The 23520-nt window shown below is 49.7% G+C and overlaps 1 protein-coding gene across 5 annotated transcripts in view; it reads left to right on the top strand.

The window, feature by feature from the left end:
* The first annotated feature begins 3014 nt into the window (after positions 1-3014).
* Positions 3015-23520, top strand: part of TREH (trehalase) — a 44156-nt gene continuing 23650 nt past the window's right edge. Inside the window, exons 1-9 of one of the 5 annotated variants that reach the window (XM_075122242.1) lie at positions 3015-3128; positions 18723-18823; positions 19146-19293; positions 19987-20074; positions 20255-20355; positions 20761-20853; positions 21206-21322; positions 22108-22230; positions 23081-23130. In XM_075122242.1, the coding sequence (XP_074978343.1) occupies positions 18802-18823; positions 19146-19293; positions 19987-20074; positions 20255-20355; positions 20761-20853; positions 21206-21322; positions 22108-22230; positions 23081-23130 (742 nt within the window). In that variant the 5' untranslated portion in view covers positions 3015-3128; positions 18723-18801. The other 4 variants (XM_075122241.1, XM_048827306.2, XM_048827305.2 and 1 more) reach the window with 4 other exon arrangements.

Below are 23520 nucleotides of genomic sequence, written 5' to 3'. Positions count from 1 at the left end.
TTGGGAACTGTTTGGTTAAAAGTAAAATAGCCAACAGGAGTGTCTTCTCAAAGAGCAGGACACCTCTCTTTAAGGGATATGAGCACCTGGTTTATCAAGGCCACAGAAGCTAGGCCAGGAATCTTTTATCACCCCTTTCTCCAGAAAGACACTTCAGTTTTAACCTTGCACAAAGAATGCTAGACATACTCTAGTTGAAAGGTGGTTTTTATTTTTATATATATATATATAGGCACTCTAAACTCTGTTTAATGTTAAGGAAATGCATAAAAGTGGGAATTATGTTGATTACTTCTACATGTTTCCACTATAGTGGCGAGAACCTTTCTAATTCCTTAAATGCCTAAGGTGGTATAAGTTCCTTTTGTGATGGTCATTTGCAAACACTTTGTATCTATACGCAAATATATGATGCAGTAACTTTCTTATAGTACTGTTACATAACATCTCACTATTCATGTACGAATATAAAATCAAGTGACCTTGTTATAACTGGTTACTACTACAAGAAGCTATTTGACTATAGAATGTTTATATGAATTGGGGAATTAATTAGGTATCTGGTAGTGCTTAAGAAACTTTCTTACCAACGTCTGAAAAAAGAACCACATCTTCAAGTATTTAGACTACACTGCCTTTGACTCGGTTTAAGAATTACCAAAATTTAAAATGACTACTTAAAAGCAGAGCAAATTTTAAATAGAAATGTGTTTTGGAGTAATTTGAAATAAATTCAGGTATTAAACCTTGATGAATAAATATCTCCAAATGAACTAAATAGTTGACTGTAAATGGCACTGTTTTCCATCAGAGAGACCAGCAATATGACCAGGATATTGAAGATTTACAACTTTGTATGTATTAGCAGGTTGCATATTCATGAACTGAAGATGCTACTAGGACCATCCTATAAAGGTGTTGAGCCAGTAAAAGTAACAGCAGCTGATATTTGGATCCTGTCAAGCCCCTGAAAGAGAGATTAAAGAGAGACTCCACCTTCAGTGAGACTATGGAAGAAGAGTATAAATATTTCTGAATTCAGATACCAACTTACCACACTCCATCTCATCTCCAAACAAACAAAAGGTAAACATCAAGAAGAACCAACTTGTTATTCCAGCACTGCTTCTGCAATGCAATACCACCAAGACTTCAGCATCATTGGTGAGATGTTTGCAAAAGCACTCCCAGGGGATTAAACTGTTCTTGTAATAATTGTAATGGCATATTGAAATTGTATGTTTTAACTTAAAGAACTAATAACTTCAGTTAACACTAGATTGTTCAGACTGAAAGTAAGCTAATTGTGGAAAACAACTAATGGGACTTACTTTGAATTTAAGATTCCTAATGTTAATTAATTTGCTTGTCTAAGGAGTGGTCCTGAAAGTGGTGATGTGGGTTTATAAGAAACATTTCAGTTGAGTAACTTTTAAAAGGCTTCTTCTAAGTAATTGAATTAAGTACATATTTCAGTTTCATAGGACTTAGTTAAGATCACTTAGCTCTACCTGTTTAGAAATGATTTTGTGATCCATGATATACCAAACAGAATCTACCAATCCTTAGATGAAAGTCATTTGCCCATCTATAAACTGTTTTAGTTATCTCATACATGAAGACAGGGGAAATAATATACTTTGGTCTTCAGTTACCAAGAGAAGCCTGACCTAGGGAGGAATCACTCTCCAGACATTTACCGAAAAGACCCCCGTTTACTGCTTGCTGTACAGGAAAAGGAAAAACTCAAAACATTTAGTTACAACTTCTTGCTTGTCTTTGATCATGGTATCCCCAATTTATGATAAAAATCTCAGGTGCCTAAAATAGTGTGTGGGGGGGAGGTTCCCACCCCTAGATCCTACCCCTGGATTGGCATTGGGTCAAATTTTAGTCATATCTTTTCTTACATTTCTCTAGACTTTTTTTGTTGTAATTTTAGGGATTAAGTTATTTGGCACTTAACTCTATAACACCTTTTCTATCTCATAAACTAGCTGCTACACCTTACCAATGTGCGGTACTTAATTATGAAACTTGATCAACTACAGTAGGGGTGGTGTTAGCCTTCTGAAACAGGTACAGGTTTCTGGTAATCTGGAATAGAAAATCTTATGTCATATCAACTGTCTGAAGTGGTTTGATAGCAATCAGTGATGTGTTGTTACTAAAAAAAAGAAAAAGCACATCAACTTTGTCTCTCCTGAACTTGGGTATTGATGTGTCTGACATGGCAGTCTTACAGTACAGCAGTCTAATACTTATCTAAATGTCTTGAGTTTTGGTACAGCTGCATGTTCTGTTTTTATGGGTATTCTATAACACTGCAGTTATACTTGCAAATTTAGGACCCATGCTGCTACCACTAGCAATGGCAGAAGTTGTAGCATGGACAGGACTTGTGTTTATTTTTGTGTGCTGTACCAGTAGTGGAGAGTGAGGAAAAAGCACAATAGCACCTGAAAGTTCACTGTACCAAATCTTCTGTCTCATCTGAAATCTAAAGAATGGGGTTAGTTCACCTTCAATGAAGTGATGAAATAGTATCATTCAGTTTGCTATCCCCTCTCGTACCTTTCTGGGATGTGGGCACCTATAAACTTGTTTGTGTAAGCAAAGTACTTTGAGGTTTCCAGGTCTAGTTATAAGCATGATGAATGCATAGACAATGCTGCTTTGTGGTGGCCAGTTCTGTGCCTATTCTCACTCTTCTCTAAGGCAGGCATCTTCCTGTTCCCTAGCTATCATAATATGGTCTCTTAGTCTCATGAGGCCTTTGGTAATAGAAGTAAGATTGCTGCTAATCTACAGGCAGACCCTAGAAAGCATTTGTGGGACTCTGTGGGTTGAGGCAGGATCTGCCAGCCTAACGACCGGAGCAAAGAAGTAAATGCTGACTGCATGGCAGCCAGCGTGTTGGAGGTGGACAAGGGCGGAGGCTCCAGCTTCGGGCCAGCATGTCAGTTGGGACAGAGGGAAGGGCTTGTCTGTCGTGCAGGGAGAGGGTGACTACCCAGCGGCAGCAGGCCCCGAGAGCACGGGCCGGCCCGCGACCGGGCCTCGCGGGAGTGAGCGCCCTCTGATTGGCCGGCTGCCCCTGGGAGAATAACCAATCAAAGCTACGCAAGGTAGAGCGCGCTCTCGTTCTTTCGCCCCTCAGCAACGCAAGCCGCCGCTGAGGGGGAGAAGCGGGGCCTGTCTTGCGCTCACCTCCGAGCAACCGCGAGAAGATGGCGGATCTGCTCCTTCCCGCCTCGCTGCCGCAGCCGGCCTGGGCAGCGCCCGAGGCTCGCGAGGAGCCCCTGGGGCCGCCCCGGAGGCCGAGGAAGAGCTGCAGAAGGAGCGGAGGTGAGGCGGAGCGCGGCTTCCCCGCGGGCTGCTGAGCTCCCGGGGGGCGGGGCTGAGGCTCTTTGGGGCGAGGGGGCGAATTTGCTTTAATTGCTGGGCCGGCGGATGGGGGCCGAGAGCTCCTGCCGCTGGGCCCAGAGTCCCCTCGCCAGGGTGCCTGGGGGAGCCCAGTTCCGTGTCTCCCTCTTACCTGCACTGGGGGTGGGCAAGGGGAGTTCAAACATCAAAAGGTAGACAAAACCCCCACCCTCGTGTGTGTAAAAGCAAAAAAAATCCTTCTGTGTGGGGGTGTGTGTGTAAAAGCAAAAAACACCCCTCTGGGGGTGGGGGTGGGGGGGTGTGTGTAAAAGCAAAAAACACCCCTCTGGGGGTGGGGGTGTAAAAGCGCAAAAAAAAACAAACCCCGGGGTGGGGGTGCGTGTAAAAGCGCAGAAAACCCCCTCGGGGTGGGTGGGTGTAAAAGCAAAAAAAAAACCCTCTGTGTGTGTGTGTGTGAGAAAAACCTCAGACTTGTTGGTGCCCAACTCATGATTTAGGTCTCTGGAGGCTGGGAAGACTCGGTATGTTTCGGCATCTGCAGAGATAGCTCTGATTGAAGTGTAGCTATACCCAAAGTCTTGTCTAGAGCAACTGGACACATGGGGTGCTAAACTTGCTGGAGTATTTTAGAGGTTTGCGAAGAGGATGTTCTTTGCATTCAAACATTTCCTGAATACTGCAAGGCATGGGTCATTGTTTTTACTGCCTGTTATGTGTGTTTGTATCATTCTGAAGAGGACTCTCAATAGCAGCCTGCCCTAGAATAACTTGATGCAGAGTATTCCACTCAGTTTAAAAAAATCTCAGTGCAGCATAGGGTTAAAAGAAACATCCCCCATTCTATTGAAATGCACATCCCCCTCTACAAGTAGCTGCCAGAATTTGTGGGGCGGACCAGAAGGGAAGTGGCTTTTGTCTTCATATAACTAGCCCTGATATAAAATCTGTCCTGACTGTTAGTGAAATAAAATGAAGCAGCAGTTATCTTAAAATGCCATTCTAAATGTAGGGTGGGAGGGGAAAGGATAGGGATTACTACTTGCCAAATGGAAAATGTCAAGAGGGAGGGAGTGAGATTTGTATCTTCCAGTGATATTGGCGAAAACGATAATTTAAAATAATGATGGACTTAATGGGCTTGAGAGTTTGGGGGTGGGGTAGACACACCAGCACTGGAGTCTTTGTTGCCAAAATCTAGGGCAAGGATGTTAAGGACCAAAAGTTGTCCCCATCTGATGCTGTTTGGTAGCTTTTATTAAACAAATTGGTAGGTCTCAATCAAGTTGCTAGGAGACAGGTCTCCATTTTGTTCCTCTTACACTAACTGGGTCCTTGTGAGGGCAATGCCTAGCTGGGTCTAGGATAGGGGCGGGCAAACTTTTTGCCCTGAGGGCCACATGGGGTTTCTGAAATTGTATGGAGGGCCGGTTAGGGGAGGCTGTGCCTCCCCAAACAGCCAGGCGTGGCCCACCCCCAGCTAACATCCCCCCACTCTTCTCACCCTCTGATGCCCCCCCCCCGGGACTCTCGCCCTATCCAACCCCACCTGTTCCCTGCCCCATCCACCCCTCCCTGACCGCCCCCAGACCTCCCACCGCCCCATCCAACCCCCACTCTTTCCTGACTGCCCCCCCCCGGACCCCTGCCTCCATTCAACCCCCCTTGTTCCCCGCCCTCTGACCGCCCCAACCCATATCCACACCCGCCCCCTGACCACCACCCCGAACTCCACTGCCCTCTATCCAACCCCCCCTTACCATGCTGCCTGGAGCACCGGTGGCTGGCGGTGCTACAGCTGTGCCGCCGAGAGCCCCTGGCTCTGCAGCTGCGCTGCCTGGTAAGACCTCACAGCCCTGTCGCCCGGAGCATTGTGCCAGTGGCGCAGTGAGCTGAGGCTGCCGAGGGCGGGGGAACAGCAGGAGAGGGGCCGGGGGCTAGCCTCCCTGGCCAGGAGCCGGGCAGGAGGGTCCTGTAGGCTGGATGTGGCCCACGGGCTGTAGTTTGCCCACCTCTGGTCTAGGAGATGGAACTCCCTTATTGGGGCTTCCTCCAGGTCAAGCTGGAGGCATGCTGGCAGTGCATCGGGTGGAAGCCTGCCTTACTGCCCCTGCTGTGTGGAGTGGGTGAATAGTAAAGTCAGTCTCCAGCGTTGGTAAGCTGGCATCTTTCATCAGCGCGAAACTCAGAGCTTTAAAACAAACCAGACTCTTTCAGGAGCTTGTTGCAAAGTGAAGTTGCCCCCTGCATATTCACAGAATCTCAGGGGAAATGCGAGAGGCCCACATGGTAAAAGGACTGAGTTCTGTTGTTGCCTGGGCCATGGACAACACTGATGGTTCTTGGGGTACCCAGGGCTGAGAATCACCTTGTTACTCTCCTGGCTCTAGCATGAGGGACATTTGCTTGTGCTTAACTGATTGTAAGCTCCCTGATACCGCTAGTCTATTAGCCACCCAAGCACACACCTCTGGGCTATGCCAACCATTACTTTGCCTTGCAGGTTAGCAATAGGTGCACCCCAGTCCTTGAGCCCCTTTGAAGCGTTCCCTGCAGTGTCAAGCCCCTTATCCACTGAAGACTCACAGAAATACCAGGTCTGCTATCCTCAATGGAACAGTGTACACGCTAGCCTGTGTGAGTCAACTTAGGATCAGCACCTGACTTAATATCACGGCACTTATATATCTTTATAGTGAAAACAAGAATAAGTTTATTATTAAGGATTACAGATTCAGGAGACAGTAAAGATATTGGGAACAAAAGGTTACATATAAATCAAAATTACATGATTTCTAGAGACTAAACTTAAGTAATAAGTTAACCTGGAGTCTAAAGAAGTTTTTCACACAAAGACTTTTGCAGCATCTTGAGCCAAGGTTGGTTGAGAATCCGTAAATGGACTTCCTGTTTCCTTCCTAGGTGCAGGGTAAGGGAGGCATAACCATCCCATGGATTGTTTTTCAAGTGTGCTGCATCCTTGTTGACTTCACATTTCTTTAAACCTTTGTATGTAAAGGGGCATCATTGTGTTAGTTTACAATGCTTAATTTACATCCAACAGAGAGAGACTGATAAACATCTTTTGTCTGAAAGAAAACTTGTTTCTCTCCCTCTGCTGGTGACTTCTGAATTCTTAGATCATGTATCAAGGTATTCCCAGTATATATACATAACTCCATATATGGTATCTGTACATACATTTCACAATGATATTAATGATCAGTGTGACCCTGGCTGTATGTAAGATTTCACATGACATTCTTTGGTGAATCAGAATTAGGACATTTCTATAACCTCCTTGCCAGTTGGCTTTAAGAGGTTCTTGGGCCTTGTCCTTCCCTTCTCACATTTATCTCCAGACTTCTTCTCCTTGTCCAGATCTGTTCTGCCCCCAACAATCTGCTGTTCATTGAACGTTTTGAAACTTTGCACTTTTAGAGAGAGGTAAGGGATTTACTCTGTGTACACAATTTTGCAGAGGGACAATAGGATTGAGATCCGTTATTTCTCCCCTCTCTATATTATTTATTTTAAAACATTTTTGCTGTTAAAAAGCATGTTATCTCTGGAGACACAAATCCACAGTTTGAGAACTGCAAAACTAAGCATCTCTGATGGTATCTTCTAGACTGAGCACTGAGTCCCACTGGGTAGATAGAAAGATTAACCTAAATAATCTGTACAGAAGCCCCTAGAACCCCATAAAATTGGGTCCCTAATCCGTGAACTATTGGAATTCCTTTACAAAACTTAAACATTACATGAATATATTGTCTCATACTATAGAATTGGAATTTAAAATTTCTATTCCATGATGAGATATCTTTGAGCTATAATGCATCTTAATTATAGCTATCTTTAGATAGATTTTTTTCCTCAAAAAGCATTTTATCAAAAAAATCCAATTTAAATTTTAAAAAGTATTAAAAAAAACAACAATTTTTTTTTAATCATTGATTTTTATTTACCCTGGTTCCTTCTGTTTCCTCTATCCATCCATGGGTCCCTCCTCACTCACTCACTCCTCCTTTTCTTTTTCTGGCCTCCTCTGCCCTCATGAGGTGCCTGATGTTGGGGCTTGGAGTAAAAGTCCCTTAACACAGGCCTTTTTCTGTAGTGTACAGTGTACTTGGACGTGTTTGTTCTGTTGCTGAACTCCCTTCCTTTCCTCCCCTCCTCACCCCATGATGGGGTGCACTACTGCCATATGGTGCCATAAGAGCTCCTGGAGCTACCCCGCCCTGTGCTAGAGACTTGGACTGTTATTAATGGGTTAGTATCAAGAAAGACCGAATTTTCAGGCTGTGTCTCTGAGAGATAAAGCTACTGCAAATAGTTCCAAATAATTTTCTTTGCCAAGGATTGAAGAAGCAGCCACACCTTTTGAAATCTAATGCTAGCCCCCCTTAATGCATGCAGTTTATCTCAGACTTTGCTTCACAGACCTTTGCACAGGTGGGTGGAATCTGGTGCAACTAACTTAATGATTCAGCAGAACAGCAAACACTTCATTCTTCTCCTCTCAAATGGCTTGCTCTGCAAGGATTTTGGTGACAGCCTGGTGCTTTTTTGTCGGCATCTCTGTTTCTGTGCTAGGGTGGCAAGGACTGGTCTATGGGCTCCCACCTCCTTGTGAGAGGTAACTACTTCCTGGGTCCCTGAGGGGATGGTGGGTCTCCTGGTGACTGATCTTGGGGCAGGGACATAGTCTAATTTTCTAATAAAGTGTCCTGGACTGTGCTATACAAATAAGAGTTGTTTAGACGCACAGTGCTGGTAGAAGATTGGGGGATCAATAAGACTATGCTGAGAGCGGCATATAAGGCGTGTGTGTGTACACTCTCTAAGATCTTTACTCTTTTCCCTTCCCCTCACCAACCCTCCTATGGGCCCTTCTCCTCCTTCTTCGAGTGCTTGCTCATATCCATTCCAATTAGGTGTGCGTGCACCGCCTGCACGATTGTCAGAGAATTTTTACCCTAGCAATACCCGGTGGGTCGGCTGTGGAGCCCCCTGGAGCGGCGCCTTCATGGCGCTAGATATATACCCTAGGCGACCCAGCGCCCCGTCAGTTCCTTCTTACTGCCCGTGACTGTCGTTGGAACTGTGGAGCTTGGCTTTGCGGCTCTCCACTCTCTCTAGTGTCAGAGAAAAACACAGTTCTCGCTCTCAGGTTGGGTGCAGCAAATCAGATACACTTTATTACCTCAAGCAATTGCACAGAGGGAGAGAGTGCACTAGGACACAGGGTTTTCCCCCACCTAGGCAGGTCTCTCCCAGATAAACAATTTGAGCAAGTATTTATACCTTTATTACAGACAATAATAAGCAACAACTGCATATTGTTTATACATATTCCTTCATGATATTTTATTTTTCTTTCCATTTCTCTTATAGTCTGCATTCTATTCTTATCTAATACAAGGTCACAACAGCCTCTTTCACAGTTGTTTTCCACTCGCTTCGCACTATCCCCGCTTCTACAAATCTCGCGTTATTAAAGCTAGTGTGAGCCTGACTCCTGCTCATTTCAGAGGCCTGCATTCAAATTCCCTTTATCTACTTCCACACTAGCGATACTGTCTTCATAGTTTGTTAATTGTTATAGTTGTTGTAGTTTTAATATAGTTATAGTAGTGGGTTAGAAGGGGTCTCCTCCGCGCCTGCCGCTTGGGCTCATGCCCAAGGCTCTGGGCTTTAAACCTTGTTCATCTTGTGCTAAGCCCATGCCTACGGGAGACCCCCCACGACTCCTGCCTGAAGTGTCTGGGGAAATCCCACCAGGCAGACAAGTGCAAAATTTGCAAGGGATTTTGGCCCCGGACCGAGAAGGAGTGGGACTTTCGATTAAAACAGCTCCTGATGGAGGCGGCTCTTCGCCCAGATCCACCAGCAGCAAGCCGAGACCCGGTGCCGACCGCCTCGGTGCGCAGTGGCCCGGCGGCAGCAGTAGGTACTGCACCGCAGTTGGACTCTGACAGAGACCCGCGGCACCGAAGTTCCCCGGCACCGCAACCGGTGCAGTCAGTCCGGCACTGTTCTCATTCGCCTGGTCAAAAGCAGCACCGCAGGCCAGAGACAGCTGCTCCACCTCAGCAGTCTCCAGCGCCCCGGGACTGGCCTCGGAGTTGCATCTGGTAGTGGAGCAACCGAGGGTTCAAGCGCCGACATTGGCGCCTCTGACTCTGGCACCGAGGGAAGAGCCATTGAGTCCGGCGCACACGGGCTCCCTGACTCGTAGCGTGGTCGAGCCCCAGCTCCTATCAACGCTGGATACCTTTGCAGCGGCAAGAGACCTCATTGCGATGACAGAGTCGACATCACCGCAAACCGTGGCACTGGATCCTGTTCGTGCAGTACTGTCCCGGGGCAAACCATCTCTGATCCGGCCATCGGCTCCTCATTTGGAACTACGGCATCGGTCCCGTTCTTGGATCCGTTCCTGCTCCCAACATCGTTCTCAGTCCCTGTGACGCTCACAGTCCTGACGCCGCTCCCTCTTGCGGCGCCGGTCGTACTCGCAATGCCAGTCGTACTCATGGCACCGATCTGACTCGCAGGGCTGGTCAGACTCCCGGCACCGCTCTACACATTGGTCACCGTCCCGGAGCAGGTCTTGGTGCCACTCTCGGAGACTATCATCATCAAGATCCAGATCGCGGCACCGGTCTCAGTCTCGGCACTGCACCCCAGCTTTGTAGCGCTGCTCCCCGCAGTCGTGGCACCAATCCCCGGGCACCCAGTACCAGTTTCCACCGTGTCCGGGTGACTTGACACAGACACGTTCGGCACTGCCTTGGCCTTCGCGATCTGCCTCACATTCATCGCAGTCCGATGCGGGCTCATGACCCGGCCACACAGCTCATAGCCTCGGCAAGGGTGATGCTGCCCGTTGGCAAGAGGAAGACCATGATCCCATCCAAGGGTCTGCCCAGTGGCCCTTTTGGGCACTGTGGGCTTACCACCAAGCCCAGGGCACCCCATCCGGGGCCTCCCGCTCAGCCCACTCAGAGCTTCAGGTGCCAGAGGCAACCATAAGCCATCCTGCTCCGGGGGGCATGGAAACCACAGCCTCAACTCCGGGGCAGGGCCAGACTCCGGAGTCGTGGACCCCGGACTACAAGACCCGACCCAGCAGGAAACACCACTGGACCCCCTGGCTCCCGTGGCATCGTCCTCATGCTCCCCAGACAAGGCGGTGGCTGGGACAACGGTCTCGGGTCCCCTTCCAATAGACCTCCATGCCCACCAGGACCTCCTGCGTAGGGTGGCACGGAACGTGAACCTCCAAGTGGAGGAGGTGGTGGATTTGGAGGACCAGGTGGTGGACATCTTGTCAGCGGAGGCCCCGTCTCGAGTGGCTTTACCACTCATTCGCACCATACAGACCATGGCCAGAACAATCTGCCAAACGTCTGCATCCATCTCTCCAACTGCTAAAGGGGTGGAGAGGAAATATTTTGTCCCCTCCAAAGATTATGAGTACCTCTATGCTCACCCTCAGCCGTGTTTGCTAGTGGTGGCCTTGGTGAATGAGAGGGAGCAGCACGGGCAACAGGCTCCAGCGCCCAAGTCGAAAGACGCCAGGTATCTCGATTTTGTTCGGGCGCAAGATCTATTCCTCAGGGGGGCTGCAGCTCAGGGTCGTGAACCAGCAGGTGCTCCTGAGCCGCTATGACTACAATTCGTGGAACTCTGTTAAAATTCAAGGAGCTAGTACCTCCGGAGTCCAGAGATGAGTTTGGGGCCCTGGTAGAGGACGGCAAAAAGTGGCCAGGACCTCCTTATAGGCCTCATTAGATGCCACGGACTCCGTTGCCCGGACCCTTGAGTCGGAAATAGCCATGCGGCGCATATCCTGGCTGCAGGTGTCCGGCCTGCCGCCAGAACTGCAGCAAACCCTACAGGACCTTCCCTTTGAAGGACAAGGCCTGTTTTCGGATAAGACTGATTCCAGGCTCCAAAGCCTTAAAGATTCTAGGGCCATAATGCGCTCCCTGGGGTTGCACACACTGGTCACACAACGGAGGCCCTTAAAACCCCAGCCTCAACGATCCTATCCCCCTCCTCAGCCAAGGCAGGACTTTTGTAGGAGATGTGGTGTAAGAAGTACACCAACCACCAGCCAGGGCAGAACCAAGGCCCAGCTAAACCTCCGGCGGGGCCCAAACAAAACTTTTGAAGGCGCGCCCGAGGATGGTGTACCGGACATCAGTCAGGATCCTTCCCCACTGTTCCGGAATTGTTTATCCCGTTTCACTGTGCATTGTCCCTCATAACTACGGACCGTTGGGTTCTTTGCACGATGGAAAAGGGATATTCTGTCCAATTTTCTTTCTCCCCACCCTCCCTTCCCGTCCCTCTTCAGGGACCCTTCTCACAAGCAACTCCTTATGCAGGAAGAGCAGACGCTCCTAACCATGGGCGTGATCGAGGAGGTTCCAAGGGAGTTAAGGGGCAGGGGTTTTTACTCCTGTTACTTCCTAATCCCCAAAGCAAAGGGTGGGCTTCGGCCTATTCTGGACCTGCACGGACTCAACAAATTCATGGTAAAGTTGAGGTTCCACATGGTGTCCTTGGGGACCATCATACCTTTCCTGGAGACTGGTATGCTGCCCTTGACATAAAGGACACGTATTTCCACATAGTGATTCATTCAGCGCACAGACGTTTCCTTTGCTTTGTGGTCAACTGCGAACACTATCAGTTCATGGTCCTTCCATTCAGTCTTTCTTCAGCCCCCCAGGTATTTACCAAATGTATAGCTGTCGTGGCAGCTTCCCTCCATTGGCAACGAATCCAAGTATTCCCGTATCTCGACGTTTGGCTTATCCGAGGTCGCACCAGGGAACAGGTGCAGTCCCACATCCAAGCGACCATGGCCATGTTTTGTCTATTAGGCCTTCTCCTCAACGTGGAAAAGTCAACTCTGGATCCAACCCAGAGAATAGAGTTCACTGGGGCAATCTTAGATTCCAGACTTGCCCGAGCTCTTCTACCGGACGCCCACTTCCAATCTTTGGCGAGTCTCATCCGGAGCCTCCAAAGTTTTCCTACCTCAACGGCAAGGACGTCCTTAAGCCTTCTGGGGCACGTGGCCTCCTGCACGTACTTGACCAGGCATGCCAGACTGTGGCCTCGCCCACTTCAGGCCTGGCTGACAACAGTCTAGCCCCTAAGTCGAGACAGCCTAAACATGGTGGTCACCGTCCCGGAAACGGTGTTAGCCTCTCCTCACTGGTGGTTAGACCCCAGGGCCGTATGCAAAGGAGTCCCATTCCATACACCCTCATTGTCTCTAGTCACAGACGCATCATCCATTGGATGGGGCACCCATCTCGGGGATGGCCAGACTCAGGGTCTATGGACCACAGCCGAACTCTCTCTACGCATCAACGTATGGGAGCTGATGGCGGTGCGCCTGGCGTGTCAAGCATTCCGGGAGCATCTACATGGCCGTCGCGTGGCGGTCCTCACAGACAACACCACGGGCATGTTCTACATCAACAAGCAAGAGGGAGCTCGCTCGTCCCCCCTTTGTTGGGAAGCCATTTGTCTGTGGGAGTTTTGTATAGCCCACTCCATCCACCTGATGGCGTCCTTTCTCCCAGGGGTCCAGAACACATCGGTGGACCACCTCAGCAGGTCCTTCCAGTCCCACAAGTGGTCGATCTGTCCCGATGTCATTCACTCCATCTTCCTGAGGTGGGGGTTTCCCCAGGTCGACCTGTTTGCCTTGCGCAGCAATCGGAAGTGCCAGATATTTTGCGCTCTCCAGGGACGCTCCCTGGGTTCTCTCACAGATGCCTTCCTACTCCCGTGGAAGGGCTAATTGTTCTACGCCTTCCCTCCGTTCCCTCTGGTTCACAAAGTCCTACTCAAGGTGTGCAGGGACAGAACATGTCTGATCCTGGTCGCCCAGGCAGCACTAGAACACCACGCTATTGGAGATATCAGTAGATGCCCCGATTCCACTCCCGCTTTGGCCGGACCTGATCTCACAAGACCACGGCCGCCTCTGTCACCCCGACCTGCAATCCCTCCACCTTACGGCGTGGATGCTGCATGGCTAACTCACTCGGAGCTTCTCTGCTCCCATTCGGTGCAGCAGGTCCTGCTAGGTAGCAGGAAGCCCTCCACTCGAGCCACGTACCTGGCCAAATGGAAGCGTTTCTCCTGCTGGTGTGCTCAACGCGGCACGTCCCCCCTGCAAACGTCCATGCCTCTCATCTTGGACCAAAAAGAAAAGGAGGACTTGTGGCACCTTAGAGACTAACCAATTTATTTGAGCATGAGCTTTCGTGAGCTACAGCTCACTTCATCGGATGCATACCGTGGAAACTGCAGCAGACATTATATACACACAGAGATCATGAAACAATACCTCCTCCCACCCCACTGTCCTGCTGGTAATAGCTTATCTAAAGTGATCATCAAGTTGGGCCATTTCCAGCACAAATCCAGGTTTTCTCACCCTCCACCCCCCCACACACAAACTTACTCTCCTGCTGGTAATAGCCCATCCAAAGTGACAACTCTCTTCACAATGTGTATGATGATCAAGGTGGGCCATTTCCTGCACAAATCCAGGTTCTCTCACCCCCCCACCCCCATACACACACAAACTCACTCTCCTGCTGGTAATAGCTCATCCAAAGTGACCACTCTCCCTACAATGTGCATGGTAATCAAGGTGGGCCATGTCCAGCACAAATCCAGGCTTTCTCACCCCCCGCCCCCTTTCCCGAGGACACACACACACACACAAACTCACTCTCCTGCTGGCAATAGCTCATGTAAACTGACCACTCTCCAAGTTTAAATCCAAGTTTAACCAGAACGTCTGGGGGGGGGGGGGGGGGAAACAAGGGGAAATAGACTACCTTGCATAATGACTTAGCCACTCCCAGTCTCTATTTAAGCCTAAATTAATAGTATCCAATTTGCAAATGAATTCCAATTCAGCAGTTTCTCGCTGGAGTCTGGATTTGAAGTTTTTTTGTTTTAAGATAGCGACCTTCATGTCTGTGATTGCGTGACCAGAGAGATTGAAGTGTTCTCCGACTGGTTTATGAATGTTATAATTCTTGACATCTGATTTGTGTCCATTTATTCTTTTACGTAGAGACTGTCCAGTTTGACCAATGTAAATGGCAGAGGGGCATTGCTGGCACATGATGGCATATATCACATTGGTGGATGTGCAGGTGAACGAGCCTCTGATAGTGTGGCTGATGTTATTAGGCCCTGTGATGGTGTCCCCTGAATAGATATGTGGACACAGTTGGCAACGGGCTTTGTTGCAAGGATAAGTTCCTGGGTTAGTGGTTCTGTTGTGTGGTATGTGGTTGTTGGTGAGTATTTGCTTCAGGTTGCGGGGCTGTCTGTAGGCAAGGACTGGCCTGTCTCCCAAGATTTGTGAGAGTGATGGTTCGTCCTTCAGGATAGGTTGTAGATCCTTAATAATGCGTTGGAGGGGTTTTAGTTGGGGGCTGAAGGTGATGGCTAGTGGCGTTCTGTTATTTTCTTTGTTAGGCCTGTCCTGTAGTAGGTGACTTCTGGGAACTCTTCTGGCTCTATCAATCTGTTTCTTCACTTCCGCAGGTGGGTATTGTAGTTGTAAGAAAGCTTGACAGAGATCTTGTAGGTGTTTGTCTCTGTCTGAGGGGTTGGAGCAAATGCGGTTGTATCTTAGAGCTTGGCTGTAGACGATGGATCGTGTGGTGTGTCAGGGTGAAAGCTGGAGGCATGTAGGTAGGAATAGCGGTCAGTAGGTTTCCGCTATAGGGTGGTGTTTATGTGACACTTGTTTATTAGCACTGTAGTGTCCAGGAAGTGGATCTCTTGTGTGGACTGGATCAGGCTGAGGTTGATGGTGGGATGGAAGTTGTTGAAATCATAGTGGAATTCCTCATGGGCTTCTTTTCCATGGGTCCAGATGATGAAGATGTCATCAATATAGCGCAAGTAGAGTAGGTGGCTTTAGGGGATGAGAGCTGAGGAAGCGTTGTTCTAAGTCATCCATAAAAATGTTGGCATACTGTGGGGCCATGCGGGTACCCATAGCAGTGCCGCTGATCTGAAGGTATACATTGTCCCCAAATGTAAAATAGTTATGGGTAAGGACAAAGTCACAAAGTTCAGCCACCAGGTTAGCCGTGACATTATCGGGGATAGTGTTCTTGACGGCTTGTAGTCCATCTTTGTGTGGAATGTTGGTGTAGAGGGCTTCTACATCCATAGTGGCCAGGATGGTGTTATCAGGAAGATCACCGATGGATTAAAGTTTCCTCAGGAAGTCAGTGGTGTCTCAAAGGTAGCTGGGAGTGCTGGTAGTGTAGGGCCTGAGGAGGGAGTCTACATAGCCAGACAATCCTGCTGTCAGGGTGCCAATGCCTGAGATGATGGGGCGCCCAGGATTTCCAGGTTTATGGATCTTGGGTAGTAGATCGGGGTTCCAGGGGTGTGTCTGTGCGGATTTGATCTTGTGCTTTTTCAGGAAGTTTCTTGAGCAAATGCTGTAGTTGCTTTTGGTAACTCTCAGTGGGATCATAGGGTAATGGCTTGTAGAAAGTGGTGTTGGAGAGCTGCCGAGCAGCCTCTTGTTCATATTCCGACCTATTCATGATGACAACAGCACCTCCTTTGTCAGCCTTTTTGATTATGATGTCAGAGTTGTTTCTGAGGCTGTGGATGGCATTGCGTTCTGCATGGCTGAGGTTATGGGGCAAGTGATGCTGCTTTTCCACAATTTCAGCCCGTGCACGTCGGCGGAAGCACTCTATGTAGAAGTCCAGTCTGCTGTTTCGACCTTCAGGAGGAGTCCACCTAGAATCCTTCTTTTTGTAGTGTTGGTAGGGAGGCCTCTGTGGATTAGTATGTTGTTCAGAGGTATTTTGGAAATATTCCTTGAGTCGGAGACGTCGACATCTTGGACTATCTCCTGTCCCTAAAACGGCAAGGTCTGGCAATATCGTCTGTTAGAGTGCACATGGCAGCCAACTCTGCTTTCCACCCAGGAGAAAGTGGACGTTCTGTTTTCTCCAACCTTAATGGTCAGTAGGTTTCTTAAGGGCCTGAACCATCTCCATCCGCAGGTGCGGCAACCGGTCCCCATGTGGGATCTTAACTTGGTCCTCTTCAGACTTAAAGGGGCCCCGTTGGAGCCGACGGCCACCTGCTCACTTCTGTACCTCTCTTGGAAGACAGCCTTCCTCGTGACTATCACTTCAGCGAGGCACGTACCTGAGATCAGAGCCCTCACTTCGGAACCACCATACACGGTCTTTCCATAAGGACAAGGTGCAGCTACGCCCTCACTCGGCTTCCCTTCCCAAAGTGGTATCAACTTTTCACGTCAGCCAGAACATTTTCCTCCCGGTCTTCTATCATGCTACTAGGCGAGAGCAATGGCTGCACCTTCTCGACGTTTGTATGGCCCTTGCCTTCTATAATGAGCATACAAAGGCGTTCAGGAAAACGACCCAGCTCTTCGTCGCCGTGGCCAACCGGATGAAAGGCTTCCCGGTCTCTTCACAGCGCATCTCTGCTTGGATCACGTCCTGTATCTGTGCTTGCTATGACCTGGCCGGCATCCCTGCCAAGCCCCTCACTGCCCATTCCACAAGGCCTCAAGGTTCGTCGGCAGCTTTCCTGGCACAGGTTCCAATATAGGAGATCTGTAGAGCTTCCACTTGGTCTTCCGTGCATACTTTTGCCTCTCACTATGCAATAGTCCAGCAATCCAGAGACGATGCGGCATTTGGTTCAGCGGTGCTGCACTCAGCGATATCTCACTCTCTGACCCCACCGCCTAGGTAAGGCTTGGGAGTCACCTAATTGGAATCGATATGAGCAAGCACTCAAAGAAGAAAAGATGGTTACTCACCTTTGTAACTGTTGTTCTTTGAGATGTGTTGCTCATATCTATTCCAAACCTGCCCTCCTTCCCCTGTGTCGGAGTAGCTGGCAAGAAGGAACCGAGGGGGCGCTGGGTCGGCTAGGGTATATATCTCGTGCCGTGAAGGCGCCACTCCAGGGGGCTCCACAGCCAACCCACTGGGTGTTGCTAGGGTAAAAATTCTCCGACGATGGTGCACATGGCACACACACACCTAATTGGAATCGATATGAGCAACACATCTTGAAGAACAACAGTTACAAAGGTGAGTAACCGTCTTTTATATCATTAGGCCTTTTTGTTTAGATTAGTTCAGTCAGTCTCCCTTCCATACCTTTTCCCATAAACATTTGTTCCAGGTTAATGTGACACTTCATGAACTTTCACATACTTTTTACTGTTGAGCTCAGAATTAGAATAAATTTGTAGGCCCGATCATCACATTAAGGTCATGCTTTCTGTGGCTGTTCAGGCTGCATCTAGCTTTCTGCTACTTCTGTGTGTCTCTTGTGTCTGTGTGGGAGAGAAACACACTACTCTACCAAACAATCCCCAGCAAAGCCCCCTGCCGACACTGAATGGTGACACGAGTCTGTTTTTTAATTTGAGGCCCCTGTTTCTTAGGCTTATTTTGAATGAAGTTTACACTCACCAGTTTCAAAGTAGTTTAACCCAACCTATAACAATATTCTTCTCTCATTTCAGTGTGATTACTCTGTGCAGAGTCTTTCAGCTTCCTGTACTGTTTGCATAGGTTTACAAAAAAAGGAAAATGTGATAGAACAATCCCAGAGAGTGGCAGGGAGTCAAAGGCAGGATATGGAAGTACTTTAAACCCTAATTAACATTGTTAGAGTTCCACGTTGGCAATGTCCCTTCAGACACAGCTGGGGTAGTGCCTGGCTGGTGCATATGGCCTGCTCTGCATGTGTCAGAGTCATGCTCTAGCCAGGCACTTTTACAGGTCTGTTATGTGGTTCTGTAAATGGTTGTAACATGTTTTTGGTTCTGTTTGGCAGGTGAGACCAAGTCATAATTGATTTTGCAGTGTAAATGGTCTCTTAGGCACCATCCATGCTGGGGGTTCAAACAGAGTTAAGGGACCACATTTAAACTCCTATAGATAAGTGGGTTTAACAGGCCTTGGCTGGTTGACTGTATAACTGGTTACTTGCCCCTTTCTTCCCCCTCGTTGAACACAGCTTGGAGCTGTAGGTGTGTGGATTGGCCCCTGCCTTAAGGCTCCAGCATGTCTGGGTTGCTGTCCATACTAACAAGCCTGTATCATTCTGCAATTAATGAAGCAGGTTGTGTCTAGCAGAAATAAGCTGGTTGCTTCCTGAGGAATTGGCTGGACCGCATGGGTTAGGACATGCCTGGATGTGTCTGAATTTCACTCCCCCCCCCTTTTTTTTCTCTCTCTCTCTCTCCTCAGCCAGATTTACTGCACTGGGGACCTCCTGAAGCAGGTCCAGCTGGCCAGGCTCTTCTCTGATGACAAACACTTTGTTGACATGCCGTTGCGGGAGTCTCCAGGTCAGCAATGGAGTATGGCTAGGAACACGGAGCTGTTTACCCTTTTCCCTCCTGCCAGACACCTGCAGTCTAACCCCACACATGCCTGTTGGTGCCAGCTGGGCCCTGTGCCCATCCTACCACACTTGTACAGGATGATTAGGAATTCTGATACTAATGCACAGGTGTGTGCTGTGCCCCAGGGGATTAGTGGGAATAGTGGCACTGTGCCCTGGTACATACTACACCAAGTAGTCACTATGCCTTCACCACTCATGGTCTTCGTGTTGGCAGAACCTCAGCCAAGGCAGTAGATAAGTGATTGCTCTTTTATTTTCCCCAGAACTAGTTCTGAAGAAGTTTCAGCAGCTAGTGAATGTGACTCCAGGGGGGATATTGTCCAAAGAGCAGCTACAGCAGTTTGTGAGCTCATCCTTCAGTGACCCTGGACAGGAGTTTGAGCAATGGGAACCTCAGGACTGGACGAGCAGGTACAAAATGGAACACAAAGGGGCCCCTGCAAGAGTGAGTGTGGAGATGAGCCTCAGAGAATTCTCTTAACAGTTCCATGGGCTGCACTCTGCCCTGGTGATGGGAGTAAGGGAGCCAGACTGCACTGTGCTGGGCTCTGTCCCACTCTGGAGACAGGGGCTGACTACAGCTGTCTTTTTTGTTTTTAGTACTTGGGGGATGTGGTAGCTGTAATCAGTGCAAGGTGTAATCAGTGTTCCCCATTCACAGTTCTGCCAATGCACCTCACCCTGACCTGCAGCCTCCCGGCTGTTTCATTTCTGCCAATGCCCCTCCATCCTGACCTGCAGACCTTGCTGATAGTCCAGTCTTCGGTTTGGCTTGGCTTGAGCAGAGACTACCAGTTGTGATGAAATGGACTAGAACATGAGATTGTTTTTTCAGGCTAACACCCTCATGCCTCCAAATCCAGCTGTGATCTACTGAGGATTGAAGGTTAGGTCTCTAGAGCTAAATTGCTGATTTAGCCACATTGTGACCTATGCATTGCGGGGAGTGGGAGCCAAGAAGGGTGCTGTGACCCATAGATTGCTGCATTATATCAGGCAGAGTATGTCACATGCAGTTTCTGGAAGCAACCGTTGCCTGTGATGACTAGGTGTTTGGTTGTAGCTGTCTCCTCTCTTGAGTGTGTTTTCTTCTTTATCTTCCAGCCCCCAGATTTTAGCCAAGATTTCTGACCAGAAACTCCAGGCATGGGCATCAGATCTGAATGCCAGGTGGAAATCCCTGGGGAGAAAGGTAGAGAGATGCTGGTGGGGGGTGACCATGTTTCTGTGCACTGTGTTTGAAAAGAGTGCAGTGAAGATTCGGCCCAGGCTCGTTGTGGGGGCTGGAGGAGGGGCAACTGGCTTAGGGAGCTGGGGGTTGTGGGAAAGGGTTGTGGGGAGTGGTGACCAACTTGGATCATCTCTTTTTCAGATCAAAGATGATGTAAGGACTCACCCGATGTTTTACTCTCAGATTTATGTGCCGCACCCTCTGGTGGTGCCCGGTGGCAGGTTCATTGAATATTACTACTGGTGAGTAACAGCTGGTGTGTTGGAGCCTTGTCCTGGTTACACCTCGAACTGACTTAGCTGCAGCCACAGCTGGAACCCTGGCTCTGACCCATGCCAGTTGAGCTGGTGAGTTTTGCTAGGCTTGGCTGTCACTGGTACTGTTCACCTGGCCAGTATGCATGGGGGTTGTTTCAAATAATTGTACTTCCTGAAATTATGTGACAAGCTGTCCTGTCGCACAGTAAGTGCGGCCATGACTGTAAGGCGTGGGTGCAGACAGACTGTCCTCAGCCCCGGCCTGAAGCCCATGCCTCGGGAGGGTATTGGGTGTGAGCATGGACTATTACAGCTTACATTTGGTTCATGCAGGGCCACAAGCCCAAAGCATCTGGTATTGCTCATGCAGCTGCTGCTTTTGTGCTGCAGGGATTCCTACTGGGTGATTGAAGGGCTGCTCCTCTCTGAAATGGCAGTCACAGCCAAGGGGATGATACAGAACTTCCTGTACCTGGTGGAAAGGTGAGACCCTGACCTAAGGCAGGTAGAGAGAGGAGGCTGGCTGGCAGCTTGCTACCTTCCTCCCTCAGCTCTGAAGCCACTCCATCCCTGTCCAAGCATGAGGAGCTGACCAAGTGACACAGCCCTAGCTCTGCCAGTGCCCTATGCTGACAGGGCGTCACTTTGAGGATGCTTGAGTGGGGACAGTTGTCATGAGGGGCATACGTCATCTTGTCCTCCCAACTTTTGCCATCTCATCACAGTTGCAGGGCCCTGCTCAGAGTGCAGTGTGGGAAGTGGGGCGGCTTCTGCAGGGCCCTTCATCTTCCTCCCCAGGGGCTGTGTAACACATGGTCTCTCCCCTGATGAGCAGGTATGGGCACATCCCGAATGGAGGCCGAGTCTATTACCTGCGCCGGAGCCAGCCACCTTTCCTCACACTGATGATGGATGCCTACCTGGCCCACGCCAATGACACAGAGTTTCTCAGGTGGGCATGAAGTTCTGCTAGGCGTCACCAGTACCCTGCATGTACCAGGGGGCAGGGGTAGATTCTCCTTACCTCTTCCTCCCTCCCTCCCCCATGGCTGGTGCCGATCCCTTGGGCTCCCCCTCAGGATCAGGTCCAGATGGCTGCAGAGGACATGAGTTGGCACCCTGTAACCTAAGATAGTAAAGCTCCCCCATCTCCTATGGCACCAATAAGGATCTAGCATAGCATTGAGGGTGGGGACTGGCTGCAAATGCGCTGACAGGGTGGGACCTGGAGTGACCATGAGCCTGTCCATTGGGTGCTCCGTATTCCAGGTGTCTGTGACTCTTACCCTTGTCCCCCTTTCACAATTGGCAGAGCCCCCTCTCTGGGTGCACACATGCCCCTGCCTGTGCCCTCTCCTCCTCTGAGATTTCCAAGCATACCCAAGGCCCCTATGAGCCTGGCTAGTCTCAGCAAGAGCCCATCGCTGTAATATTGGGTACAGCATTGCCATATGCACCATCTACTGACTGGTCCCAGGGCCAGCGTGGTCTGCACTCTGCTTGGCCAACGGTTTGGAGGCAGGAGGAGCATTGCTCCAGGTATGGTCTGTGCTGTGTATGCCCTTCAAAGTATACACTGAGCAACACCCACTGGGAAGTTCCCTGGAGCGGTTCATTCCCTACTGGGCTTTCTGTCCCCCCAGTTCCTGGGCAGACCCATGATTGGGTGATTTGTTCCTCATGGAAAGAGACTGCTCCGTGAGGAGGCACTGACCATGCCTGTGGTCTGATTCCCAGGGAGAATATCCATCTGCTGGAGGTGGAGTACGAGTTCTGGCAGAGGAATCGCTCTGTGAGCCTCACAGTTGGGGACAGGAATCACACTCTGAACTACTACAGCGTTCAGATTGGGGAGCCCAGGTACCATCCCAACAAGCACCATCTAATGGAGTTACACTAGAGGGGGAGTCAGGACTCCTGGGTTCTATTCCCAGCTCTGCCACTGACTCACTGTGTGGCTTTGGGCAAGTGACTCACCCGTCCCTCCCATGCCTCAGTTTCCCCAGCAACAGCGGGGGATAATCCTCCTGCCCCCCTCTTTTGGGGGCTATTGCACATGCAGGTCTCTAGAAAAGCTCTACAGTGGCACTGAGTATGTTCCACAGACAACTCCCCGTCCCGTGATGGAGACAGGTGCCGATGGGCATGGCTGTGTTGTTGTCTCTTCCGAATCCTGTCCTGTGATAGGACATTGACGTCACAGTGCAGAGTGGGCTGTCCTTCTCCAGCCCCTGCAGAAAACAAGCTGCTTCACAGAGCTGCGCCTGTCCCAGAGCATGTACAGGCAAGATCTGTAGCGGCAGGCAAAGATATCATGGCCTCTTGTTACCCTGAGGAATGTGTCCCTTGGAGACTTGAAGGTCCACTGTGCAGACAGCTTGAGGAGGCGCTCTCCAGCCCAGCAGCTGGGTTACTGGTTGAGATCTGGAACTGCTGAGGGTGGAGCAGTGCTTTATGGGGTTCGTGCTGCCCTCAATGTCCGACAGGGTCATCATGCTGCAGTGCCTGGCAACTGGTCCTTTGTAGGACCACTGATAGGATTTCGCCCACAAGCTCAGCTTCTGGCTTCCCTTGTGCAAAGCCACTGCGAGATCTGGCTCTGCATGCCAGGCATCCCAGCCTTTGCCTGCTTAGGGCCAGGAAATTACTAAGAACGGGACTGACCTGGTGATCTCTCTGCCTCCCATCCCCTGTCCACCCTCCCCTGCAGACCAGAGTCCTACAGCAAAGACTGGGAGTTGGTAACTGACTTAAATGAAGGTAAAGAGATATTTATGTGATGTGACAGATGCTGTCCCTCTAATGCCCACTAGAACAGAACAGCCTGTGCTGCTTTTCACTGACTGCACCTAAATGTGGGCACCCATGTACCAGGGGGAGGCAGATCAGCTGGGTGGGAGGCAGGGAGAGATTCCTGAGAGTTGGGAAGGGGCTTGGATATGGAATTCCCATATGTGGGAGGTGAGGCCATGGCACAGATGTGGTGGCGTTGGGGGTTAAGCTCCTTTTAGCCACGGATTCTTGTGATCACTGCTGGAGCTCTCTGCACAGAATCCTGGTGTCCTTCTTGGGAAGCTGGGTGGTGTGATCGTGCCCACCAGATGGTTTCACTCTCCTTGGACTGCATGGGTTCAGGCTCCTACATGTTCC

The sequence above is a fragment of the Caretta caretta genome, chromosome 22, assembly GCF_965140235.1.
Source record: "Caretta caretta isolate rCarCar2 chromosome 22, rCarCar1.hap1, whole genome shotgun sequence".
In the NCBI taxonomy this organism is placed as follows: Eukaryota; Metazoa; Chordata; order Testudines; family Cheloniidae; genus Caretta; species Caretta caretta.
This window is presented reverse-complemented; position numbering and strand designations above follow the sequence as displayed.